Consider the following 24,169-nt stretch of genomic DNA (forward strand, 5'->3'; position numbering starts at 1 on the left):
ACTGGCAAGTTCAGAAGAGGAATAGGAGGCTGAGTCATTTAACACAAGAACTCGAGAAGGCTTCACCTCCTGGCGACAAGCATGGTCAGGTTTACATAGCGCGTCGAAAGAGGTATCTCTACTACCGAGGAAACAAATTACTACTATACCGGACTCTAATAAAAATCCATAAACGAAGACAACAAAGAGCAGCTTTCCGGAACAAAATCGAAGGGGTAGAACTTAGTGATGATGAATTCTATCCCGCGGATAACAGACCTTAGCATATACGCTGCTGCACAAGCAATCGATTGTTTTGGGGAACGGAAGGAAATTGAAGATATGGGGAGAGCGCAACAATTTATAACGTTACCAAAATATCCGTGCTAAGATCGTCACACTAATATCACGGAAGCGACTATAGAGTGGTATTTCCTCGACCTCGCGAAAATGCTTAAAAAGGGAACCGTCTACCTATTCAAACGGACAATAGTACAATCATTCAATGTCCTATGTCTAGTGGGTGGGATTTACGGAACGCTCGTTCAAAGCCCGAGACAGGGGTTCACAGCCGCGCTTTGACGACGTCCTCGATTGGTTCGAGCCTAGTTCCAGGCACATGACTAGGCGCTGGGTCTCTATATAAAGCATACAACAGATAGCCGAGGAGCAAGGAATCGGGTTCAACCCGTCACAGCATGTGCCCTACGCACGGAACCCCGCCAAGACTCGTCAGGCTTCTCGGCTTTACCCCGCGCTCTGCGCGCCGCAGTCTCATGATCTATGGTTTTCCTTGAGTCTGCGTCAACTTCTGCTTTAAGTCATCGGCTCTTATCAAATAGGAATCGTGCCTGTCGAATTGCTCCAACGTAGTCGTTCGACTACAATTGTTCACGTTGAGGCTTGGACACTCTAATCCAGACTGTTTTGCATGTGCAAGATCCGTTGAGACTTTCAAGAACATGGAATCCCCGAGTATCTTTTCTCTTGGCCATGAGACGTATCTGGATCAACTAGAGTACATTCCGAGTCTTGTCGACGTTTTCGAAATCAGCCAATACCAGGTACGAGAGCTTCTATCGCGTAACAAAACGCGCCACACTCTCTTACACTGCCCCCCAAAAATGCTGATTTTGAAAACCGAGTAGACAAAATCACCGGTTCCAAAGTTGTCAAGTCTAAAACAACTGGAGTTAGAAGATTGGATCGACTCGCCGGCGCCGGCTTTAGATCAAGATGGTAATAGCTTAATCTCAGAGCTACGGTTAATGTATGTATCCCTGGATCAATACACAGCAGGAGCTCAATAACCTTATTTTATAGTCTTGGTCCATCCTCGCGGAGTCGGTTTATTGCAAAGAGTCTTCCGCTTTCATGGAGACCTGAGTCAGCGCCAAACGCTTCTCCGTCGTCACCACCGTCATCATTAGCGGCAGCATCAGAACGCACTGCCTTTGGATTTCCAACGAGGTTCGAGGATGTTCCACTTGAAAAGTCGGTACCTTTTTCCAGGGCTACGTTGGAGTTGATCATGGACGCGTTCCATCTTCCGTCTTCCGCGCCGTGGCTCTTCGTGACGGACTCAACTCATTTGCAGAAGTACACTCTAGACTCCAACGGTTCAAAGAAATCTTGGATTGGTAATTGGACTTCATTGCTATGCAAATCGATGCCGCCACTGACAGACTGCACGGCAGGGATCACCATGAGAAGGTCTACTCGAGGGATCATTGCCATGAATATCAAACTAGCACTATCCCACGGCCTGGAAACAGGCCGGACCTGCGGTATTCTGCTCGGCTGTTCGGACGCGCAGACGGACTTCATTGTCATGCAGCTGGAGTCGTGCGCGTCCTTTGCCTGGCATCCCCTGCTTTTGCCCTGTTTGTTCACGGAATACCATCACAATCTTCTCAGCGGTGAGGCAGCGAAGCTTTGGGGGCAGCTCCTGCGCGTGGAGACGGTGAGCGGCCAGACGGGCGCTCCGGCGAAGGACTTGTCCATGTACGACGATTCTGAGTTCGCGGATACGACAAATAGCATCTTGGGTGTTGTCCAACTGGCCACGGCATGGGAAAGTAACACGCATGCGCTGCTTTTGGGAGTGGATGTGATCAAGGACGGCCTCGCCGGAATCAAGAAAGCAGCGCCGGATGATAGGAGTGGTGCCGTCAAAAGAGTAACAGAGATGCTTTCGGAACACTTGGAGCTGACCGCACACAAGTCAAAAGTGGTGCTGTCAGATCTACAATACATCACCGCTAGAGCACAGGCGCAAACGAATGCGGTCAGTTCAGATGAAATTTCATAGTGCAGTGCTGAGCTAACTTTGAAGCAAGGTATACAACCTTCTGGCCAGGCAGGGTAATTTAGTCGGCCAGCGGATTGCAGCCCAGTCTCTTGATACCTCGGAAGCTTCACGCCAGGTAGCCGTCGCTACAAAGAGAGACAGCTCGGCAATGAAAGCAATCGCCATTCTCACAATGACGTTTTTGCCAGGAACATATATTTCGGTGTGTCGCACGCCTCGCATACTGTATCGTTCTAACTAATAATTTCGTTGGACAGACATTCTTTGCGGCTCCTTTTCTCGATTTCTCAACTCCGTCTAGACTACCGCTACCGAGACCCACTTTCTGGCTTTACTGGGCGGTGACGGCGCCATCCACTGTCTTCATTGTGTCCGTATATCTGTTGTACGCGGCGCTCATAAAACGGAGGCACAAGCAAGAAGATAAAAAGACTCAGGAGGCTGTTCGTGCTGCTAATGGAAAAGCCACAGAGCGTACGGCCTAGGGAAACCACGCGACAGGATCGAATCATGGAAAAGGCATTCTGTTGATAGCACAAAGACAGCTAATTCCACAGCTAGGTCATTTATGAGATATATATGATACTCGAGATTGAGACTTTGATGATTCGAAAATACAGTGGAGTACCAAAATGGATCCGCCAACGTGTTCAGTTGTCGTCCCTTTCAACATGGATTTCAGGAGCCGTTAGATGAGATGGTTCGGCCTTTGCGTTGTCGCAAAGGGGGCTTCAATCCCTGGAGCTGAGAAATTCAGCTACTGAAAAGGTCATTGTCGACGGATACTGCTATTTGTTAGTGGCCGATGTCCATTCTACACAATCTTGAAGAGTTGGCTTGCCGTGGAAGGGTTCTCACTGGCTTGGACCGCACTGTTCATGCAGCATGACCCACAAAATCTAGATCCCTCACCATCCCTTGGATACGCTCGAATCTTATCCGCAACTTGAGTGATTGTAAGTTCGGGGTCATTTGACTCGCTCATCATTTCCTTGATCCATCCAAGCGGAACCATTGCGTCAACGGAACTGCGTTCCGCTAGCTTGTAAACAAGAGCCTGCCAGATATGCCAATGTGGATCTCTCAACCATGATTCAGTCTCTCTGTGATATCGAATTACTAAAGATCTGCGGCGCAGAGCTGTCAATATATCCAGAAATACCAGCCCTAGCCATCGTATCGCAGATCTAGAAGAGCGCTGGGAGTAGGTCCATGCATACGCGTAAATGTTGTCATATGGTTCCCGATATGACATTGCGCCTTCGTACACCATTCTCTCGTACGAGTCGTCATTGAAGCCTGTGATAAGCTTCAACTGTTTGTGATAAACTATGATTGTTTGTGTGGTTGCCACTGGCCTCAGCTTATGGTGCTGGAGAAATTCAAGCCCATTCGCAAGGCAGCCAAATGATTTTGTGAGTCTCTCTTGCGCCTCCAAGTCTTCACTTCGTCGTTGTGCGATTATATTCAGGTGATCACATAGAAGCATCTCAGCCGGTGGAGACAAAAGTATACCGACCGACGGAAGGTTCGCCCTGATCCAGTGCTCATCTATAAAGCTTCCAATGAAGTCCGCAAGGTGCTCATGCCTCAGCCCCTTTAGAAATGTTGTGTATTCATCAAGGAGAGTGTGGTTGGGCCAGTTGCGGCGGGCGTCGCGGCGCAGAAGCGTGTAGCGTTTCTCGGTTTGCTCCGACTCCACGATCCACTCGTCCATGCTGAGACGCACTTGTAGCTCGAAACCCAGAGTGCCAAACTGGGCTTGGACGTGTTGGCCGTTTTCGATCCTCGCTCCTGCAGTCATAACGGCCTCTTGCGTTTGGAGGAATTGCTCTTTGATGCTAGCATCGAGCGCGTCCGGCAGAGTTCCCAGAGAGAATGGAAAGGCGGCATCCGTGAATCCATTATTCACATCGAAAGCATCCGCCTTGGCAGTTTGATCAATCAGCCACAGCACGGCGTAGATCCGCGGTGCCTGAGCCAGCGGCAGGTAGAGTTTCTCGAGACTCTTTCTGATCAGCCTGAATTCACGGGCCCCTGCCGGAGGGGACGATTTATCTTGAAATCTTTTCTTGATACGTTGCAATTGTTGGGAGAGGCCCAGCTCCGCCTCGACGGCCTGCGCGCTGCGTCCATTATTCGTGGCTACTGCTTGCTGAGACTGTGATTCCATGGTTCATTTGAAGTTCAGCCGCAATGCCAGCCCAGCGTCCGGTTCACAGTATGCCGCTTACGGAACTGACGATTCTCCACTTCCGGATTGTTGTGTTCGAATGCCGTGATGGGAATGCCCGACGGTCAGCAACTCTCTAGAGCTGTTTGAGGGGAGCGGCGGAGAGGCCGGTAGAGAGAGGGCTAGCGGAGTGAGGGGCAGAGAGGGCGGCTGCATGGCGGAGCACGTGCCAGACCAATCCGAAATCCTCCAGCCTTGTCGCCGCGTCTACACCCAATAATCCTCCGTATATCAAACAAAACGTAACTAATAGCCTTCAAACCATGAAAAATACCGACAACAGCTCCAACCTTCTATCAAGGTACGCTGCGCCAGCGCCCTCTCACGACACGTCGCACCACCATAAGCCCAATACGGCAACCCGGCCCTATCGCTAGCTAACACGCCCCAACAGACCCTTCCCCCTCCTCACCCTCCCCCCCGAAATCCGCACCCAAATCTACACTTACTGCCTCTGCGCCCCCAACCAAGGCCTCCGCTTCTACGACCCCCAATGCCGCCTGCGCGCCCACCGCGCGCCCACAACCGCCCTCCTATCCGCAAACAAACAGCTCCACGCCGAAGCCTCCGCAGTCCTATACTCTAAAAATGAATTCCTCTTCCTCGAACCCCGCGGACTGCTTAATTTCGCTAGGAAAATCGGACCCAGGAATAGTAAACTCGTGAGGCAGATACGCATCCGCATTCACTTTTACGAGGATGAGGATATAGTTATGTGGAGTAGGGGGAGGAAGCCGAAGGGGCTTTTGTGGGAGCGGCCGCCGTCAAGGCGTGAGGTAGAGAGTTCGTGGCCACGTGGGTTGCGTATTTGAGGTGGCGGTATTTTGAGAATGTGGTGTTCTTGACGATTAAGGGGGAGACGCGGTATTACTGGTATCATTACGTTGTTATGCCTGAGGACTTGAGGAGGTTTGTTATGGAGTTTTTGGAGAAGGGGGCCGGGGGTAGGGTGCCGAGGCTGTTGTTGAGGGGGTTTGGGGAAGGGGAGAGGGAGAAGTTTCCGAGGGAGTGGGATGTGATCGTGGAGTAGGTAGAAACGAACGGATCGCCCTGCGACACTCAACACACTTAACTATTTGGGCATGCTCTACGTCCGCCAAGGCAAGCAGGGCAAAATAGAGGAGATGTTCGAACGGGTGCAGAAAAGGTTCGAGAAATCATTTTGCTCAGATTCCCGTCGCCGTTCCCGCCTTCATCACAATCTTCTCAGACATAAGAGCATGTTGTGATAGAGTATGTAGCTGGTAGAGTCAGATCCTCTCATTCCCCTTACTACAAAGCATCTATATAATATGCTTGATATCTATAAGTTAGTCGAATCGGCATGTAGAAAGATCAACGGCACGAGCCGTCAGACTACCAAAGGACAGCGTCGGGCATCTTTGTCTGGGCGGTTGGTTGGGAAACGATCGCGAATATAATTCTTGGCGCACACGATGTTCCATCGCTCGGTACATCCTCAAGATCCTTCTGCCCATAGGTCTTGGCGGCGGTAGATGAGTCACACGTACGCCAGTCGGTCCTTTGATCCTGAACACCGCGTGAGGGGTGCCTGGAAGCTGCGCCTCTTGACTGAGGGCCGCACGGGAAATTGGACTGGACACGCTTCGTCAAGGTTTTCCACGATGTCTAGGGAACGGCCGGCTTCGTTGAACTCAAAGTCGCAGTTTGTCCGGCATGCAAGAATCTCCGCCGCCTAGTTCTATTGTATCACTAAATCCAGCCACCTTATCACCGTCTGACTAGCTCTTCCTTGAATCCATATCTCTGTATGACGTCTACGCATGAAGTTGCCCCACTCCTATATGAATCCTAAGTCGCTCACAAGGTCATGGCAGCGCCGTGTTTGAGAGTCGAATATGACTATTCCGCTCACGGCCGGCACCCCATTGACACAGAGACCATGTCAAATCCTCTCCCTTGCCGACTAGCAAACGTGTTATGTCGTAATACTACGCCTCTCCGGCGGCTCGAGCTCCTCTTCTGGTGCACTGATCCCACACATCCTCAATTCCAAGCCGATCCAATCCAGTCTCATTGTGTATGGACCCCGGCCAAAGTGATGGGTTCGGCGGTGAGGGTACGGAAATTGCACTCTCTGCTTAGGCTGTCACTCAGCTCGTCACTGGAGATGTAGGCTAATTTTTGCCACCCAGACATGGCTCAAGTGCTACCCAGCGTGTCAGTTTTGCCCGTACTATCGAACGTGGAGGGAACAACTAGGACCTAGCTATATTTATCAACAGTCTAGATAGTTGTTAGTGGAGCATACGAAAAGTAACACAGGTAATAGACTACAGTGCCTTCTTACCTTTCTGTAAGGCTTTTAATGCGTAGATAGCAGTTAGAGCAGGTAAGGTTTGGGCAGCGGGGGGCGGGTGGTTGAAGGAGGTGGCTAAGCCGAAGGCAGCAGCCTTAGCCGAAACAGCGCTGCACGTGACTAGGAAAGTATAGCCAAGCGTCGAGTTTCCTAAACAGGCCCCTTCGTTCATGCTCAGAGGCTGTGCAGGTCCAGTTTTGGACCTTCTAATATGTGCTCAGGCTCAGATCAGGGGTCTCCCGGAGCGACTCACCTCAGCTCAGGTTAAAGCAGCGGCTGCTCAGGCGAGCGACTGCAACCGGAACTGGCCACACGAGAGAAGTTTACCTGTCTCTATAGGTAAGTAGTAGAAGTAGACTCTAAATAATATCTTATGTTATATTACTTTATATAGAGCTAAAGTAGGCTGTTTTGCAAGAGAATAGGGTGGTTTTAGTAGGGGCTTGGCAAAAGTGGCCGGCCAACCTGTGTGGCCGGCCAACCCGTTAGGTACGTTACTTTAAGTATAAATTAGATACTAATATATATAACTTTATAGAATTTATAGTCTAGAAAGAATAATTAGCTATAATAAAAGTAAAAAATAAGAAATCTACTATATAGTAGATTAGTATAGAGAGAAAATAATTAATATAATCTTAATTATAGTAGTATAATAGAATATAGAAAAATAAATTATCTTTAAAGTATAAATCAAAGCTATAAAGTTAAGAATACTATTAAATAGTAGAGTAGTTAGTATACTAATAGACCTTAATATAGTAGAATAATACTAAATACTATATTTAATAAAGAAAATACTAATTAGAGTATATTTAATAAATAACTTAGAAATTGTCTGTACGCAGCAGCAGCGTCACAGTCTGGATACGAGCGATCGCGCACGAGCAGGACCACGTATCTCTGTCACATGATGCTTGTGCGCGAACCTCTGTGCGCAAACATCTAGATATCCCCCTTTTCCTCTGTACAGAGGAAAGACAAAAGCAATAGAACTAGAAACATGTTGCCCTTACTTTACTTACTTTGTACGCTGTGCACACTGTACACTACTCTTACTTTTACTACTTAAGTGCTTATACTATAAGTAGCTAGCTATTAGAGCCTATTTAACACTAATTAGTAGTTAATTTAATTAACTATAAATTAGTAAGAGTAATAATAAAGTACCTACACTTTATAAGGTACTTTGTTTTGTTACCTATTCTCTAGGAAAAGTAATAACAAAGCACTTACGCCTTATAAGGTACTTTGTTTAGTTACTTATCTCTTAAGATAGCAGATTAATCCTTTACATTATATAGTAAGCTCTACTACTGTATAGAGTAAGAAGGAGATAGTGTAAGATGCACACTAAAGCTACTAAAGCTGCATAACTTAGCAGCTAGATAATAGCATATTAATTCTTTACATTACATAGTAAGCTCTGCTACTGTACAAAGTAAAGAGGAGATAGTATAAGGCGCACTCTAAAGCTATTAAAGCTGCACAACCTAGTAGCTAGATAACAGCAGTACCTGTGTAATCTACTAGAAAAGTAATTAACTATACTATTATAATAAAATTTTATTAGTAACTAATAACTCTATGTAATAATAAAAAGAATAAGGAATAATTTCTGTTATATAAACAACTTATAAAGGACATAGAGATATTAGAGGCAACACTATAGAATAAGACTAGCCTAGAGTACTAGAATAATAAGATTAACATGTTAAAAGCTTTAATAAGCTTATAAACTTAATTATATATAAGTTACATAATTACTAATCTACGCATAATAACTTAAAAGGGCGCTACCTTTCTAAGTATGTATATAAAGAATTTTAAAAAATAAACACTATAAGACTTCTTAGCACTTAGCTACATGTTTAAAAGAAAGCTTATATAAGTGCTAAAAAACAAAAAAATTACACTACAGCTAGGCACTAAAGGTACCTAAGCCTAGAAGCTGTATAATATAGCATAAAAAAAAGTAATTATACTAAAAAAGCTTTATATGTAACCTTTATTACTATATAAGGCTCTGCATAGAAGTAGACTAAACATAATGCTGCTATTAACACTAAATATACTAGCATTACCTGCTTCTATACTTTAGCTAGCACTACACTAATTACTGTACAAACAATACATGCCACTCTACCTAACGCCTGCTCTACACCTTTAATTGTACACACTACTGCCTGCAGTAGTGTATGCACTACTAATACTACCTGCACAATCTATACTACATTACAACCTATATAAACTTCTACTCTAGAGGGAAACTGCAAAAGAAAAACTCTTAGCAGATAAAATTATATAATTTTAAAAAATATAAAAGAAAAATAATAACTATATAAGTTAACTATATAACATTTTTATAAATAAAATAAAGATTTTTATTAATTTATGTTAACAGCTAGATATTTAGAAAACTTAGTATATAAACATCTTTCTAAACATCCTAAAAGGTTAGGCAAATATGTACTATATGCACAACATAGGCTTTAGACATAACTAGAAGCATTTATACAACACCTTAAGTAGTTACTTTAACACTAATGTAAACTATAGCTAGTACTAAACAGACTAGATAATAATAACTTTTATATAATACTAATAAAAAAACTTTAATAAAAGTTTACATAAAGTTTTTAAAATAATAATTAATAAGCTTACACTTATATAAAGGGCACTAGGAATAAAATTTTAAAAAAATGTTCTACTGCACACTACTATTATACAAGCTTGTTAAGGATAACTAGAACTAGAACATGCTATATTTACTATTAAGCTTTTATGTAAAGCCTTATTTAGTAACTTATAAGCATTACTTTAAGTTACTATAAACTAAAGAGTAAACTAATACCTTTAAGAACTGCCTAATATATACTACATAGACTGCTAATATAACTTTACACAACAAAAGTCTGCATAACAAGAAAAAAGCTTCCCTATACATAAAAAAAAATAATGTAAAAGATTTTTATCTAAGTTTAGGCTATAATTTAGAGACAACTACATATAAATAAAGAAGTGCTTTATCTGCTATAAGAAAGAATGTTAGTTATTAAACTACTTTTATAATAACTATATATAAGCAAAGAACTAGTACATTGCCTTATATAAAGATTTTTATAATAAAACCTTATTATGTAAAGCTATTACTTTATACATCTAAAACTTTAAAGGTTACTTTAAGAAAGAGAATAATTTACATAATATAAAAAAAATAAAATAAAAAAGTAAAAATACTAAAAAAGCTATTAACTACTTTACTTTTACTACTTATTTATACTATGCAACAGAAGAGGACATCTACAGCATTAAACCTAGAGAATATGCTAAGCAGTTTATCCTTAACAACTAATACTATATAGTATACTAAAGTAAACTATAGAACATAGGCGCAGTAAAGATCTCTACTATTAGTAAGTTCTAACTTAAGGTGTACATATAAAAGAACCTATATATAAAAATTAATTAAACACCTAGCTAAACAGATATTAGCTTTAAAAGCTAGACACTAAAGAAATTAATTAGTACTATATAAATCTAAAACTTAATTAGTCTAGTTATATACTATATTTTAGAGACTTTAACATTATTCTTGCTATTACTAGCAGATGCTAACTAACTTAGGGCATACTTTAACAACATTTTAAATATTATTATATATAAAAATAAAACTACTATTTTTATTATATAAAAATAAGAACACTTTTTTTTTAATATTAGTAAGAAAAAATTTATGTCTTTTTTTACTAAATTAAAACTTTACTGCCTTTACTGCTAATTTAGACACCCTTACATAAAGAGACTCTAGAAGATGCTAACTAGCGCTAGCCACAACATTAATGCTGCAGTGCTAGAAGAGATTAAGAAGTTCTGCTACCTCTGCTAATTATATAACTAGGCCTTATAAAAATTTAAGTTTATAATTAAAAATAACACTTACTTTAACTATAAAGTTATTATTAATATTATATAAATTAATAATAGGGATGTCCTATATATTATTAATATAGACACATTATTTTAGGCTGCTACATTCCTAAAATCTATGTCTGCATAAGATACCTAGAATGCACTATGTAAATGCTAGATTAACACCTATTAAAGACCTCTAGACTATATTATGCATAACTCTAGTATAAACTTTGCTTTAAAGGATTTTTAAGCTTATATAAAGATTATAAGAGCTACATGCAGGCAGATGCCTATAGAAGCATATTAGGCAGTTAGAAAGGTTAAGCGCGCGCACACACCTCTTTAATAAGTGTTTAACATCCTAAAGACTAAGCTAGGTAACTGTATAAATAATAAGGCTATCTTACAGATAGTAGTTAAAGCTCTAAACAACATAGCTAGCCTATATAGTCTAGTACCTACACTGCTAGTCTTTAAAGCATACTTAAAAATTAACCTAAACTTTTTACTATTACTAGACATTATTGCATAAGCAAGCGCTGTATAAAAGGTAATAAAGATACTTTAAAAAAACTATATAAAAGTAAACATTAATTATATAATTAATACTTATAATAGCCTTATAACATATAAAGTTCTTAACCTTTTTCTTAGCTTAGAGATTATAGCATAGAGGGAGAAGAAAGGCTAGACTAGCCTATATAAGATTAAAAGCATTAAAGAAAGAAACATTATTATTAAAAGAAAGAATAGCCTACTAAAGCTCTAATGTACGCAGGTTAAACTGTACTATAAAGAAAAAAAAAAAGATAACTTACTTATAATAAATAACCTAGATAAACTAATCCCTATATAAAAGGATCCTTTAAAGAAGAGGAAAAGAGAACAGCTTTATAAGAATGTTATAGAGGTAGAACTAGAGCCTACTATAAACTAAGCCCCTTAGGATAGCAATACTGCACTAGTGCAAAAGGAAAATATAGATACTAGAAAAAGTAAAAAGCAAAGAAAACCTGCATAAAGTCTAGACTAGGTATTTTTAACCTAAAAAAAAAAAAATAATTAGGCCTTATCTATTAAGCTTTATATAGATAGTGTAATTACTACACTTAAAAAACTATTTAAGAAATTAAACTGCATAGAGATAGACACTTTAATTACTAATAGCACTTTTAAAGTTATAGTGTATAACTTAATAAGGCATAAAAGTTAGATTTTTAACTTTTGCCTAGTATAAAAAGTAAAAGGCAAAACAACTTAACTATATAAAAAATTCTACCTAGTGTTTACTAGCTACTTAGATAAAAAGAAAAAAAAAATTCTTACCTAGTTACTAACTATCTAAAGAATAAGCTAGAGACTACTTTTAGCTATAAAAGTAAGCCTAAGAGCTATGTATAAAATGCATTTTAAACTATGTAATATTACATAAGTATATATTTAATTAATAAATAAGCTTATGCGCACGCTGTACATAAAGCTACTAAAGAAAATGTACTAGAGCTTTCTACTAAATATAATACTCTAGGTTGTACAACCCTTATATAAAGCTGCTAAATTAAGACTATATTAGTTTAAAACATACTATAACTACTATAAAGAAAAGCTGTGCATGCACATCTCTTTATATAACTCTTACTTTTTAATTACTAATAAAAAAGAGCACACTTTTAGTATTACTAGCTTATAAATAAATAACACTTTAAGCATTATAACAAAAAATTTTATGTAAAGAGAAAAGAAAAAACTATAGAAAGCAAAGTTCTATATAAAAAGTAAGACTATTTTAGTAAAGAAGCAACTTATTAAGTTTAACAGTAAAAGAATTAAACTTACGCACAACATAGTAGTTCTTACTTAAAAAAAATAAGTAAGCTACTTTTATATAATTAACTTAGAAAACAAAAATGCTGCACAATAATATGTTAAGTAATATGTAAAAAAGGCATATATTATATCTATGTGTTAACTAAAAGTAGTATTTAACCTTTTTATTACTACATAAACTATAGACTCTTTGTATAACAATATTAACATACTTAACACATAAATTTAATAGTAGATAGATAATAGTAAGTATAGTCTTACCTTTTTACTATTATAGCTTAATTATGTAAAGCTATTTATCTTTATAAATAAATTATTTACTAATAACAAGAACTTTAGCTTATAGCTAAGATTCTTAATTATATTAAGTAATAAAGACTGTATAAAGTAAAGTAACTACTTTAAAATACTAGGTAACATTATACACTAAAATTCTACTAAGTGTAAAAAAGTAACTAGGAGTGTTCTTACTAGTAAACTATATAAAATAGTTAAAAAGTTTAATAATGTAATTACTTTTAGTATAACTTTATAGTAAATTATATAAACACTTAAACTACTACTAATTTTAGTAGTAATCTATATAGATTTAAAGTTTTTATATAATTACCTTATTAAGCTAGGCACTACTAGTAAAAAGTAACTTATAATTAACATTATGTTACTCTATAAATTATATAAAAAAAAAGAAATTACTAAAATAAAGTAAATTAATAGTAAAAACAACTTAGTAGATATATATATAAAGAAAACACTAAACTAGGCTTTTTAATTATTAGTCCTAACTAACTGCCTCTCTGTCTAGATAGAAGCATCTATAGACTAGCTAGATCTTATGCGCAAAGATGCCTTAGACTAACTAGACTAATAACACCTTTATATAAGGCTTATTTTTTTTATTTTTTTTTATTATACGCACTTATTTTTTTTATTATAAGATTAGAAAAAAAAGATATATAAAAAAAACAGTCTATTTATCTAGTATATAAAAGAAGAAAAAGCTACTACCCCTTATATATAGTAGTTACAATGCAGACTACAGCTCTACTATACACATAAGGTGTAAGTATTAGCCTAGAAGTTAGCTAACATATAATACTTAATAAAAGAAAAAGCACTAGTAGTGCTACTATAATAATAAGCACATAGAGTTACTAAGACTTAACTATAACTCTAGACTAAAACTACATAAAAGTACTCTTTATAATACATAACCTTTGCTACCTATAGCTGCAGATTAGTGCTAGTAAGTAAAACAATATTAATATTATAAAATAGTAAAGCTACTATATGCTACTTTTTAGCCTATCTATAATTAGCATTTTATATAAAAAAAAAGTAGAAAAGCTAAAGGATTTATATGTTTATACTAAGACACTAAATAAACTACTAATTAGTAGTAGAACTAGTTAAAAGGGTAACACAGATGCGCCCTAGGCTGCTAGACTGCATAAGGACGTTAAAGACGCCCGCACTAACAGCGCTAGAGGTAGAGGAGGAAGGCTAGAGAGACATCTCTCTCTCTCTCTCTGTGTGTGTGTGTGTGTGTGTGTGTGTGTGTGTGTATGTGTGTGTGTGTGTGTGTGTGTGTGCAGGTAGGAGTATCTGTTACTATTAGCACTGTATAAAAAAAGAAAAAAGCTAGAGAATAGTACAGTAAGGCTTAAAAAGTAAAGGATAAAGAAGAAAAAGTAAAGAAAAAAAGAAGACTTTATTATATACACCTCCCTACGCACCTGCTTACACAAAGATCCTACACTATTCTAGCACAAAACCCTACATAAAATAGTTTATACACTGCTAAATTACTTATAAGGCAAGCATATAAAGGCTAGATAATAATAGCCTAAAACACTTTACACTATTTATAAAGCTATCTACATAGCGCAACTAGCCTATCTTAATGTACAGCATTACTAAGGCAAGTCCTAATAAATAGGGTAAAGTAAAAGCAGAATATAATTAGATAAACCTACACAGACAGAAGAGAGGTAACACGTACAAAAGGCAACTCTTTAGACAAAAAGAAAAGTTGCTAGTGTCTGTATGTAGCAGCAGCGTTACAGTCTAGATACAAGTAATTGCGCACAAGCAGGACCACGTATCTCTGTTACATAATGCTTGTGCGTGAACCTCTGTGCGCAAACATCTAGATATCCCTCTTTTCCTCTGTACAGAGGAAAGACAAGAGTAATAGAACTAGAAACATGTTGCCCTTACCTTACCTACCTTGTACGCTGTGCACACTGTACACCACTCTTACTCTTGCTACTTAAGTGCTTATACTATAAGCAGCTAGCTGTCAGAGCCTATTTAACAGAAATAGAATATAAAAAAGAATAAATTAACTTTAAAATTATAAATATTACTATAGAAGCTACAGGCTATAAAAGTATAAAAAAATTAATATAATATTTTTTAGTAAAGAATTAAATATATATTTAGAAATAAATTAGTTAAAATAGTATAACCTATAAATAGATTAGTATAATAGAATTATATACTATAAGAACTTTTATATAAAAATAATAATAAAAATTAACTAAGAATTAATAAAATTAAATACTAGGATATAGATAAAATTATAGATTTAGAATATACCTTTATTAAAGAGAATTAGTAGAATTTTAACTTATAAAATAATAAAAATCTATAAGAAAAGACTCTTAATAGTAGAAGTTATATAGATATAATAAGTTACTATCTATAAAAAAGAACTTTAACTCTAAATACTAGTTAAATATACTAAATATAGAAATCTATTTAAAGAATATAGAAATCTTAACCTATTAGAATATAAGCTATAGAATATAAAAATTAAACTTAAAGAAGAAAAATAAGTAGAACTAAGTTTGTTAGATTAAAGCACTGTTTCTTGGCTTCCTGAGATGAATGATGGGTTTGGATATGATGTATGGGATGATGATTGATTGTCTTGATTTATCGATCCTTTTTCTGCTCTACTCGTGTTGCTCGGCTTTTTGTTTTGCCGATCCGAGTCCCTCGCGCACTTGCCCTATGCGCGACCAGCTTGCAACATGCTGCAATTTGCTGCAATTTGCTGCAAAATGCTGTAACATGCTGCAATTTGCTGCAATTTGCTGCATTTTGCTGCAACATGCTGCAATTTGCAGCAACATACTGTTCGAGCTTATTGCTCGTACTATGTAGCAGCTTTTGTCAAACGTTCCTCCTGTCTTGACAGTAGGTGCGCATATCTGACACACCCCCTCAGCTTGGACATGCTTCAAGCTGGTTCCTAATTGCGCAACCTTAGTATGCTTCCAGGGCTTCCATTCTTGCTTCAATCTCTTCCATATCCGCTTCCTAACTGACTATCCTCTCCCTGACGTCAACTAGCCGAATTTGCTAAAGAAAGCTTGGCCATTTGCTAGCTAGAAGCGCTTTGGTGAGTCCGTCTGCAAGCATCTCGCTGGAGGGGACATAGACAACCTTAATCGTTTGTTAAGAGACTTCCTGTTAGAGCCAGTGGTTATAGATGTTGACATGTTAGAGCTTAGTTTAAAGTTAAGATATCTCTTTGTTTACTAGTTAGATTGTCTGCTTATTGTTGCACTAAATTATAATAGTTAAATTAGGCAGCTTAACTTATAGTTTGTTAAAGAGCATTTTTATAAACATAGCTTCCTTAGCAACTTAGAATAGTGCAAGTAATTCTGCTTCTGTTGTAGACGTTGTGACTGTATCTTGTTTGTTTACTTACTATGTAATTTATCTGCTAAATAGTTAAATAACATAGCTCTAAAAGCTTTTTCTATTTAGTGTATTATCTGCAAATAACGCATTACTTGCTACTATAAAGTAGTCTTCTTCTTCTAATTAGAGTGCGTACGTCTGTGTTGCATGTAGGTACAGGATAACTTAATTAGCTGCATCCTAATAGTTAGATGCAGGATTTGTAAGAAACTGTGCAAGGCGTGATGTAGCAAAGGCAATGTATAGTCTTATAGTAACTGCTGCAAAGAGTAGAGATCTAATTTTCTACTAATATTAATTTACTTCTAATAGGGTTGTAAAACTAGATTACAGCATAAGTTTAATCCTACTTATAGGTGTAGCGTGCTGCAGGTCCTTTCTATTAGCTAGCCTAGCTATTTTATTAATATATAAGGCCTATAACAGCTAAATTATTTATTACTGTTAATTTTTAATAATCTTAACTCTTAAGAACTATTATAGGTCCTTGCCTCTTATTAGAGTATACTTCTCTTGTAACTAGTCTACTACACGCTGTGTATCTGCTTTAGAGCCTTTTTTGTACGCAATAATAAGGTTGTCTATATAAAAAAAAATATTCTAGCTTTAGTTATATAGTAGAGTTTATATAAAACAGCTAAAAACCTAAGGCCTTTAAAAGTTGTTATAAAATAGTGTTGCTAGAGTAAAGAAGAAATTTATAAGCTATATAGTGCCTTTTAAAGCTTTAGTATTATACCTAGTTTCTAATAGCCTTTTAGCATCTACATGTAGATATTACAGTTAATTGCTGCATGTATAAACGCGCTAGTTACATTATATTATTTAAGCTTTAGGTTAAAGTGTGTAGATATTACTATTAGCATTTAAAATAAGCGTCCTGCTAGGGTAGTAGTGTAGGTATCTTATGTAGTAATGCTTCTTTATTAATTACTATAGACTACTAGTTACACCTTACATCTTTATAATCTATAGTGCTTATTAAGCTTATAAGTGTACACCTACATATAATCTAGAATCTGCTGTTTAGCTGCCTTAATTAGCTTTATCTAGACCTCTGTTTAGAATTTTATTGTCTAATAACTATCTAGGTGTGTTCTTTCTGCTACCTTAAATATCTTATATAAAGAGTACTTTTTTAGTTACTTTTAGGTTAATAGTAAAAGTAGCAGCTAGCTTTTATAAAGTGTTTTTTTTTTTAAATAGCATTTTTATTAATACTGCTTTATTTAGCGTCTTACTGCTATGCTTTTCTACACTTCTAAATCTTATACTAGCTATAAAGGCTGCAGCTTATAGTACAGTCTTTAAAGACCTTATTTAGCTTAGCTTTAGTGTAGCTCTAGCTATTAACTATATAAGTAATGCTATAGGTAGCAGAGTATTTAAAAGAGATAAATAGTTATCTTTAATCTTTCTTTCTTAATAGTAGCCTAGTAGGTCTACTTTATTAAAATTTAATGTATTATTTATAGTGTTGTCTTTATAAAATAACTCTATCTCTAGCTAATAACTAGATGTTAGAAGCTTAATTATTTTAATATATATAGTAATTTTTTTTACTATGTTATATATAAAGTTATTTATTAAGTTTTTAAGCTTACTGCTAAAAATTAAGTATTTATTAAAAATAACATTATATATATAAATTACTTTTACTAGCAGTAGTATTTATACATAGTAGATGTTTAATAATTAGTACTTAACTAAATATCTAATTTACACCTTTAAGTCTAGCCTTTATAGCTTAGATTTATTCTAATGTGTGTTATTAGTTATTATAAATGCTTTATAGCTATAAGCTTTTAAATGTGTAAAGCTTAGCTTTTAAATTAACATAATAACTTTATTATTTAAAGCTGCTTATGTAAAGAAGATTGTAATAACAAGCACTGTCTCTACTACTGTATGGAGCTGGGGAAGCATGGCAGAGTAGGTCGGCTCTATTTCAGCTAAACTAGGATAGGGAGTGAAGGAGGCAAAGGGTTTTCGCGAGAGAAAAGCTTGCGCAGCGCTAAGGCGCTAGCGCGCTTGCTTAACCCTTAGCGAGATTATGTGACTAGCAGCAGAGCTTGACAAGCAGCACTGTTACATTACCCCCCTCTAAGGCGGGCTTGTCCCTAAGTCTGTAGTTACGTATAATAATAACATGTATAGCGCGTTCTCTAGCCTCTATTATAGTCCCCTCTACTAGCAAGTTCCCTAGGCTGGTCATCCTTCCTTGTTGCCTCTAGGTCTTCTCCTGCCTTGTATGCTTGCAGCCAGGCTTCCAACCGCGCTGGGGGACCTGGTTTGTTTGGATATGCATTATGGAAGTCTCTTACCTTGTGCGGAGCTCCTATGAACCCTCGGGCGTTGTACTAGGTAGGGTTGGGGTCATGGGCTACCTAGGAGACCTTATACTGCAGGCGGCGGTAGTGGAGACGGCTGTTGAGGATTTCCTGTACGGGCTATTTAGGGTGACCATTAACGTTAATAGGCTCTTCCTTAGGTTTAAGCTAGCCTAGCAGCGCTGTTGGTGATTCCTTTCGCAGGCAGTCTGCGTGGAAGACGTCGTGCATGTGCATGTACAGTGGCAGCTTTAAGCAATATGAGTGTCCCTCCATGCCTATAATAGGGTATGGTCTGTACATCTAGTAGTTGAGCTTTTAACTAGGGCAACCTAAAGTAAATCCTTTAGGCGTTACGTACACTTTATCGCCTACTGTAAAATCTAGACTACGTCTCTTCTTGTTTGCCTAGGTTACTTGTCGCTGCTGGGCCTGCGCGATGCCTCTCTAAGCTATCTCTGTAGCGAGCTGCACTGCGTCGCGCTGAGTTTTAGCATAGCTCTGGGCCTCTTCGCGCGACATCTGCTTGCGTACAGAACTTAATTACTTAGTCTGTTCCTTCTAGTCCTAATAGTGAGTTAGTTAGTGACTAAATTTAATCTTAAACAGCAATAGTCTAGTTGTCTTGTAGGGTAGCGTAGCTTGTGCCTAATCTATGCATGGCAGGAGGTCTGACTAGTTATCTTAGTAGTAGTTTATAAAGGGTCGCAAGCGCTAGTTAAGATACTAGTTTAGCACCTCTATATTGCTGTCTGTCTGCAGGTGGTAGGGCGTTAAGAGCTTCTGCTTAATTCCTGTAAGTTAGCAGAGCTTATCTATAAACCCTAAAGTAAATTAGGGGCCCTAATTAGAGACAATAGACCTTAGGGAGCCAAAGATGCGCTAGATGTAGTGATAGTACAAGTCTGCTGTGTCTTTTGCTGTTGTTGTCTTATAGCACAGTAGTAAGAAGCAGCGTTTGCCTAAGCAGTCTACTACTATAAAAGTGTTATTATACCCTTTCTTGTCTAGTAGGAATAACTTAAAGTCTATAGAGACATCCTGCTAGACTTGCTGCAGGATAGGCAGTGACTTAAGCAGTCCTGGGGTTTTATCTTAAGGTGTGTGGCTCTATTAACAGGCCTTGCACACTATAACATAGTTAGTAACGTCCTAGCTTATGCAGGGCTAGTAGTATTAGTCACGCAGTAGTTTTAGAGTCTTTCTTCTGCTTAGGTAAGCAGTTACTTAGGTTGCGTAAACTGCGCAAATAAGATAGGTCTGTATAAAGTGGACAGCTAGAACCACTAGTTGCTTGCTGTTGCGCGTAAGGAAGCCTTTATTTATAAGCTTCTATAGCGTCTCTGCTTTGTTCTAGGCCTGCTCTTAATATAGCTGCAGGCTTACATAGTTCTAGTTTACTTTAAGGACGCAGTTAATTAGCGCATAAGGCTTGTCTAGAGATAGAGAAGCTATAAAGGTGTTACTAGTAGCTACTTTTACAGCATTTACAGCTAGTAGTCCTTGTGCAGATTGCTAAGCTAGGTTGTCTACTATAGCCTTAACAGTGCTAAAGTTGACCTAATGTGCTATAAGGAAGGCGCGCGTACAAGCTGCCTTATCCTTGTCCTTCTAAGTCTTTAGCTCTTCCTGCTTTCTTAACAACACGTCTGCCACCACGTTAGCAGTCCCTAGTTAGTAGGTAAGCTTTAGGTTGTAGTTAGCTACTGTTATAGCCTAGCGCATTTGCTGTAGGGTAAGCTTACGCTTAACTAAGAAGTACTCTAATGCTTAATAGTCTGTTAGGGCGCTAAATAGCTTAGTTATTTGTAGGCCTATAAGCTAAGCTTACCACTTGTGTAGGCTTTGTACCACAGCAAGCATCTCTTTGTTATGGATGTTGCAGTTCATCTAGGGCGCGCTTATAGTCTTTAAATAAAAGGCTACTAGTCGCCAGAGTCTGTCGTCCTGCAGCTAGGAAAGCACACCTGCTACAACGCCGTCGCTGGCGTCTGTCTCCATGCGTGTCTGGCGGTGGGACGAGTAGTGTGCGAGGACAGCGTCTAATAGCATTAGGTCCTTAGCTTAATTAAAAGCTGCCAGCTCGCGTTCTCTAAAGTGGTGCTAGGCACTGCGCTTAAGCAGCTTTGTGAGCGGTTGTACAATGCGTCTGTAGTCCTTTAGGAATGCTTAGTAGAAGTTGCAGAACCCTAGGAAGGATTGCAGACTCTTAATTAATGTCAGTACAGGCTATTCGCGTACAGCTGCTACCTTCTCTGGGTCCTTGCGCATGCCATTGGTGCTAATAACTAGACCTAGGAACTTTGTCTCTGTGACAGCAAACTCACTCTTCTTAATGTCTACCTAGAGGCCAGCATCTAGTAGTCGACAGAGCACCTGTGCGACATGTTCCTCATGTTGGAGCGGGTCTTCTGAGTAGATAAGGATGTTGTCAAGGTATGCTATGCAAGTGTCGTCTAGCAGGCCGTGGAGCACCTTGTTGATGTAGCGCTAGAACGTGGCTAGTCTGTTGCATAAGCTAAACAGTAGTACGCAGTATTTGTAGTTGCCATAACACGTTTAAAAGGTGGTAAGGTCCTCCACCTCCTTGTTTAGACAGATGCGGTAAAAGGCTTATTATACATCTAGCTTAGTGAACACCCTGGCACGCGCTAGTCAGGTGAAAGTCTCCTAGATTAAGGGAATTAGGTATGCGTCTTTTTTTGTGATTGCATTAAGCTTCTAATAGTTAACACAGAACCGCTACCCCCCTCCTGGCTTCTTAGCAAACAGCACTAGAGACGCATAGCTGGCGCTGCTGTGTGTGATAAAACCACGTTGCAGGTAATCATTAAGGTAGGTCTTAACTAGCTTAAGTTGCTCTAGCGACATGCTGTACAGCAGGCTGCTTAACAGTGTGTTCTCTGCTGTAAGCTAGATGTTGTAGTCAACTCCCTTACAGTAAGGTAGGAGCTTGTTAGAGTCCTTTTTAGAGAAGTGGGCCAGCGTAGCTCCTGCATACAACAGTGCTGGGAGCTTTTGTTGAATCAACTAGCGGAGCTCCTCCTCTGGGTCAAGCTGGTTTGTCTCTTCTTGACAATCCTAGATGAGCTTCTCCACTTTGTACACACTTATGTGACTAATAACAACTTCCTTTTATTAAGCATGCAGCATAAAGGCGGCAGGACTTATTACATTAATGTCTAGGCCGGCATTAATAAGTGTGTTGCGTAACATGGTTAAGTTGCGGCGCTTTCTCTAATAGGGTGGTAAACTTAGCTTTAGAGTGCTAAGCTAGTCACGCATCTTCCTAAAGTTCTCCTTATACACAAGATGCTTAGTCGCCCTTTGTTTGCCTACTAGTTAGAGTGCGGCAACACTTATAAGTTTGTCGCGTCGCTCAGCGTCTTCTTAGTAACTTAGGTTCATCTCTGGAGACAAGCTGCGCACAGGGATGTTAATGTCGCGTTTACAATTAATTAGCCTGTTGTCCTCTAGCCATCTTAGTGCACAGTTCTTGCAGTTGATCTACACGCCTGCTTCCTCTAGCAGCTTGCGACTAATGATGAGGTCGTGACGACTAGTGTTGCAGGGTATAAAGTACAATAGTATCTAGTGGCCATCTAGAACTAGATCAGCTTTGAAGTACTTATATACCTGTCTGTTTAGTCTATTATTGTACCCTGCCAGAGGGACAGGCGCCATCTTAGAGAGCTTTGCCTTAAGACCTTTCTTCACCGTACACAAGTGCTTAGGATGGAGGAGGTTGTAGCTGCTTGCACCCATGTTAATAAGGCCATTAAACTTAATAGCTGTCCTGTTAGTAGAGATGCGGCAGGGCAGCGTGAATAGCTTTCTGCTAAAGAGTAGCCGCCGCGGGTCAGGACTAGGGGCTCCGTCGTGTGTCTCTAGGGAGGAGACTTCCCCTAGAGTGAGGCTTCCCCCGACAACAGTGCTTCCTCATCGCTTGACTCTGTGTCTAGGTTCACAGCTTCCATGAGCTTGTTCTCTGTACGAACACGCAGGCAGTCGCGGCCGAGATGTCCTGGCTTGTGACAGCGATAGCACGTGACATCGTCCTTAGTTGTTAGCAGCGGCGGTAGAGTTGCGGCTTGCGCTGGTGGAGCAGCGACCCGTAGTTGCAGAATGTTCTTGCGGGTGGGCTTCTCTAGACTCCTCTGAGCGCGCCGAGCACTAGTCTCTGCGGCTACCTTCTGTAGAGAGAACGTGATCTGTCAGGCCCAGTAGCAGTAGTTAAAGAGGCTTATTGCAGGGTCGTGGCAGTAGATCTCCATGTGTACGGGCAGCGGGCCTGAGAGGGCATCATGGATCTCGTCCTTCCATTAGTCTAGCGGCAGCTCAGCTTTGTTGGCTAGTTGGGTGAACTAGGCTTTAAAGTCCCTAAAGTCCTGGGATAACTTCATCTTTAGCTGGCAGAGCTCAGCCCTAGCTTTAGAGCGCTAGTGGGTGTCAACAAAGGCTTTCTCTAGGAACTTAACAATGCTAGCAGCCGTCACCTGCTAGTCGCGTTTCTCCATCGCCTTAAGGTGCAGTCGTAGGTAGCTCAGGGCTCTCCCGCCTATCCTTAATTTAGTGTAGTGCGCTCGCGCATCCTCATGGTTCCCTAAGTCGCTATCTAGGGGGACAAAGTGGTCAGCGTTGTGCAGCAGCTTGCCTGCTAGCAGGTCCTTCCAGTGCTCGATGTCATAGTCATTGTCGCCTGTGAATATAGGCGGGTCTGCTACTTTAGCAGAGTGTTGTGAGCCTCCTCCCTGGCTCTGCGAGGTGAACTGCGTGGTGTTTAGTGTGGCTGGAGTCATAGGTTTAAAGCGCAGCTGCTTCCTTAGGGTGCTCACAGTTGGTGCCACCGCGAGTGCGCTACCCGTTTGTCTTAGGAGGTATAGGCGAAGAGTGTCTGCAGATGCCGGCTTAGGCGGGTCTTTTAAGGTGGCGGCTTTAATGTTCTAGTTGGCTAGCTTTGCTAAGGCCTCGTCTAGCAGCTCCTAAGATGTAGTTACCTGTGCCTAAGCCTCTAGTAGTTCCTCTTCTGCCTTATTAAGCGCTTTCACTAGCGTGTCAGTATAGTCACAGAAGGTCTGTGTTTTGAGGACGTATCAGACTAGCTTGTTTGCAAGGACCACTTTCTCGCTAGTTATAAGCATAGGTAGGGTAACAGTGAGGTCGTAGGGCTTGTGTACATCATTGCCCTATGAGACCCTCTCAGTCTGGACTACTGTTAGCTTCCTATTATGCTGGGCCTGTCCGCGGAGTTTTTTAATTGTGTAGTCCTCCCTAAACACCTCTTCGCTGTGAACTTTGGCGCCACCCTTGAGTGTCCTAGGTGCCGGCGTGTGCTCTTCGCTAGTTGGTAGGGCGGTGGGGTCCACCCGCATCTCGAGCTTTGAGAGTTTCCCCATGCTAGTATCGGGGTGGTGCTGCTGGCGGTGCAGCTGACTGGTCGGTGATGCTGCTGGCGGTGCAGCCGATTGATTGGTGATGCTGCTTTAGGTCCCGAGAGGGTGAAGCAGATGGGGCGGTGGTGCTGCTGGCGGTGCAGC

General features: G+C 39.6%; 5 protein-coding genes across 5 annotated transcripts in view; 3 read left to right on the forward strand and 2 right to left on the reverse strand.

Annotated features, from left to right (window-relative positions):
• Nucleotides 1-1,024: 1,024 nt before the first annotated feature.
• On the forward strand, nucleotides 1,025-2,881 carry BDR25DRAFT_303806 (uncharacterized protein). The gene is made up of 5 exons (XM_033690083.1): nucleotides 1,025-1,249; nucleotides 1,303-1,619; nucleotides 1,677-2,266; nucleotides 2,319-2,492; nucleotides 2,548-2,881. Exons 2-5 carry the CDS (start codon nucleotides 1,511-1,513, stop codon nucleotides 2,773-2,775), a joined length of 1,101 nt encoding a protein of 366 aa, XP_033547101.1. The 5' UTR covers nucleotides 1,025-1,249; nucleotides 1,303-1,510; the 3' UTR covers nucleotides 2,776-2,881.
• A 223-nt stretch (nucleotides 2,882-3,104) lies between these two features.
• Nucleotides 3,105-4,679, reverse strand: BDR25DRAFT_314502 (uncharacterized protein; the record flags this gene model as incomplete). Its single annotated transcript, XM_033691457.1, has 2 exons — nucleotides 3,105-4,416; nucleotides 4,525-4,679. 2 exons carry the CDS (start codon nucleotides 4,677-4,679, stop codon nucleotides 3,105-3,107), a joined length of 1,467 nt encoding a protein of 488 aa, XP_033547102.1.
• BDR25DRAFT_32993 (uncharacterized protein) lies at nucleotides 4,626-5,584 on the forward strand. The gene is made up of 2 exons (XM_033692487.1): nucleotides 4,626-4,824; nucleotides 4,918-5,584. The coding sequence occupies exons 1-2, from the start codon at nucleotides 4,787-4,789 to the stop codon at nucleotides 5,333-5,335; spliced, it is 456 nt and encodes a 151-aa protein (XP_033547103.1). The 5' UTR covers nucleotides 4,626-4,786; the 3' UTR covers nucleotides 5,336-5,584.
• Nucleotides 5,585-6,715: 1,131 nt separating this feature from the next.
• Nucleotides 6,716-7,054, reverse strand: BDR25DRAFT_33051 (uncharacterized protein). The gene is made up of 2 exons (XM_033692533.1): nucleotides 6,796-7,054; nucleotides 6,716-6,749 (listed from the first exon to the last, which is right to left on the reverse strand). The coding sequence occupies exon 1, from the start codon at nucleotides 7,013-7,015 to the stop codon at nucleotides 6,818-6,820; it is 198 nt and encodes a 65-aa protein (XP_033547104.1). The 5' UTR covers nucleotides 7,016-7,054; the 3' UTR covers nucleotides 6,716-6,749; nucleotides 6,796-6,817.
• A 16,972-nt stretch (nucleotides 7,055-24,026) lies between these two features.
• Nucleotides 24,027-24,169, forward strand: part of BDR25DRAFT_393827 (uncharacterized protein) — a gene marked incomplete at both ends in the record, with an annotated part of 805 nt that continues 662 nt past the window's right edge. The window contains 2 exons of the mRNA XM_033698274.1: nucleotides 24,027-24,055; nucleotides 24,094-24,162. Coding sequence (XP_033547105.1) covers nucleotides 24,027-24,055; nucleotides 24,094-24,162 — 98 coding nt within the window. The remainder of the gene's footprint in view (nucleotides 24,056-24,093; nucleotides 24,163-24,169) is intronic.

Source organism: Lindgomyces ingoldianus (genome assembly GCF_010093535.1).
Source record: "Lindgomyces ingoldianus strain ATCC 200398 unplaced genomic scaffold BDR25scaffold_17, whole genome shotgun sequence".
NCBI classification, from domain to species: domain Eukaryota; kingdom Fungi; phylum Ascomycota; class Dothideomycetes; order Pleosporales; family Lindgomycetaceae; genus Lindgomyces; species Lindgomyces ingoldianus.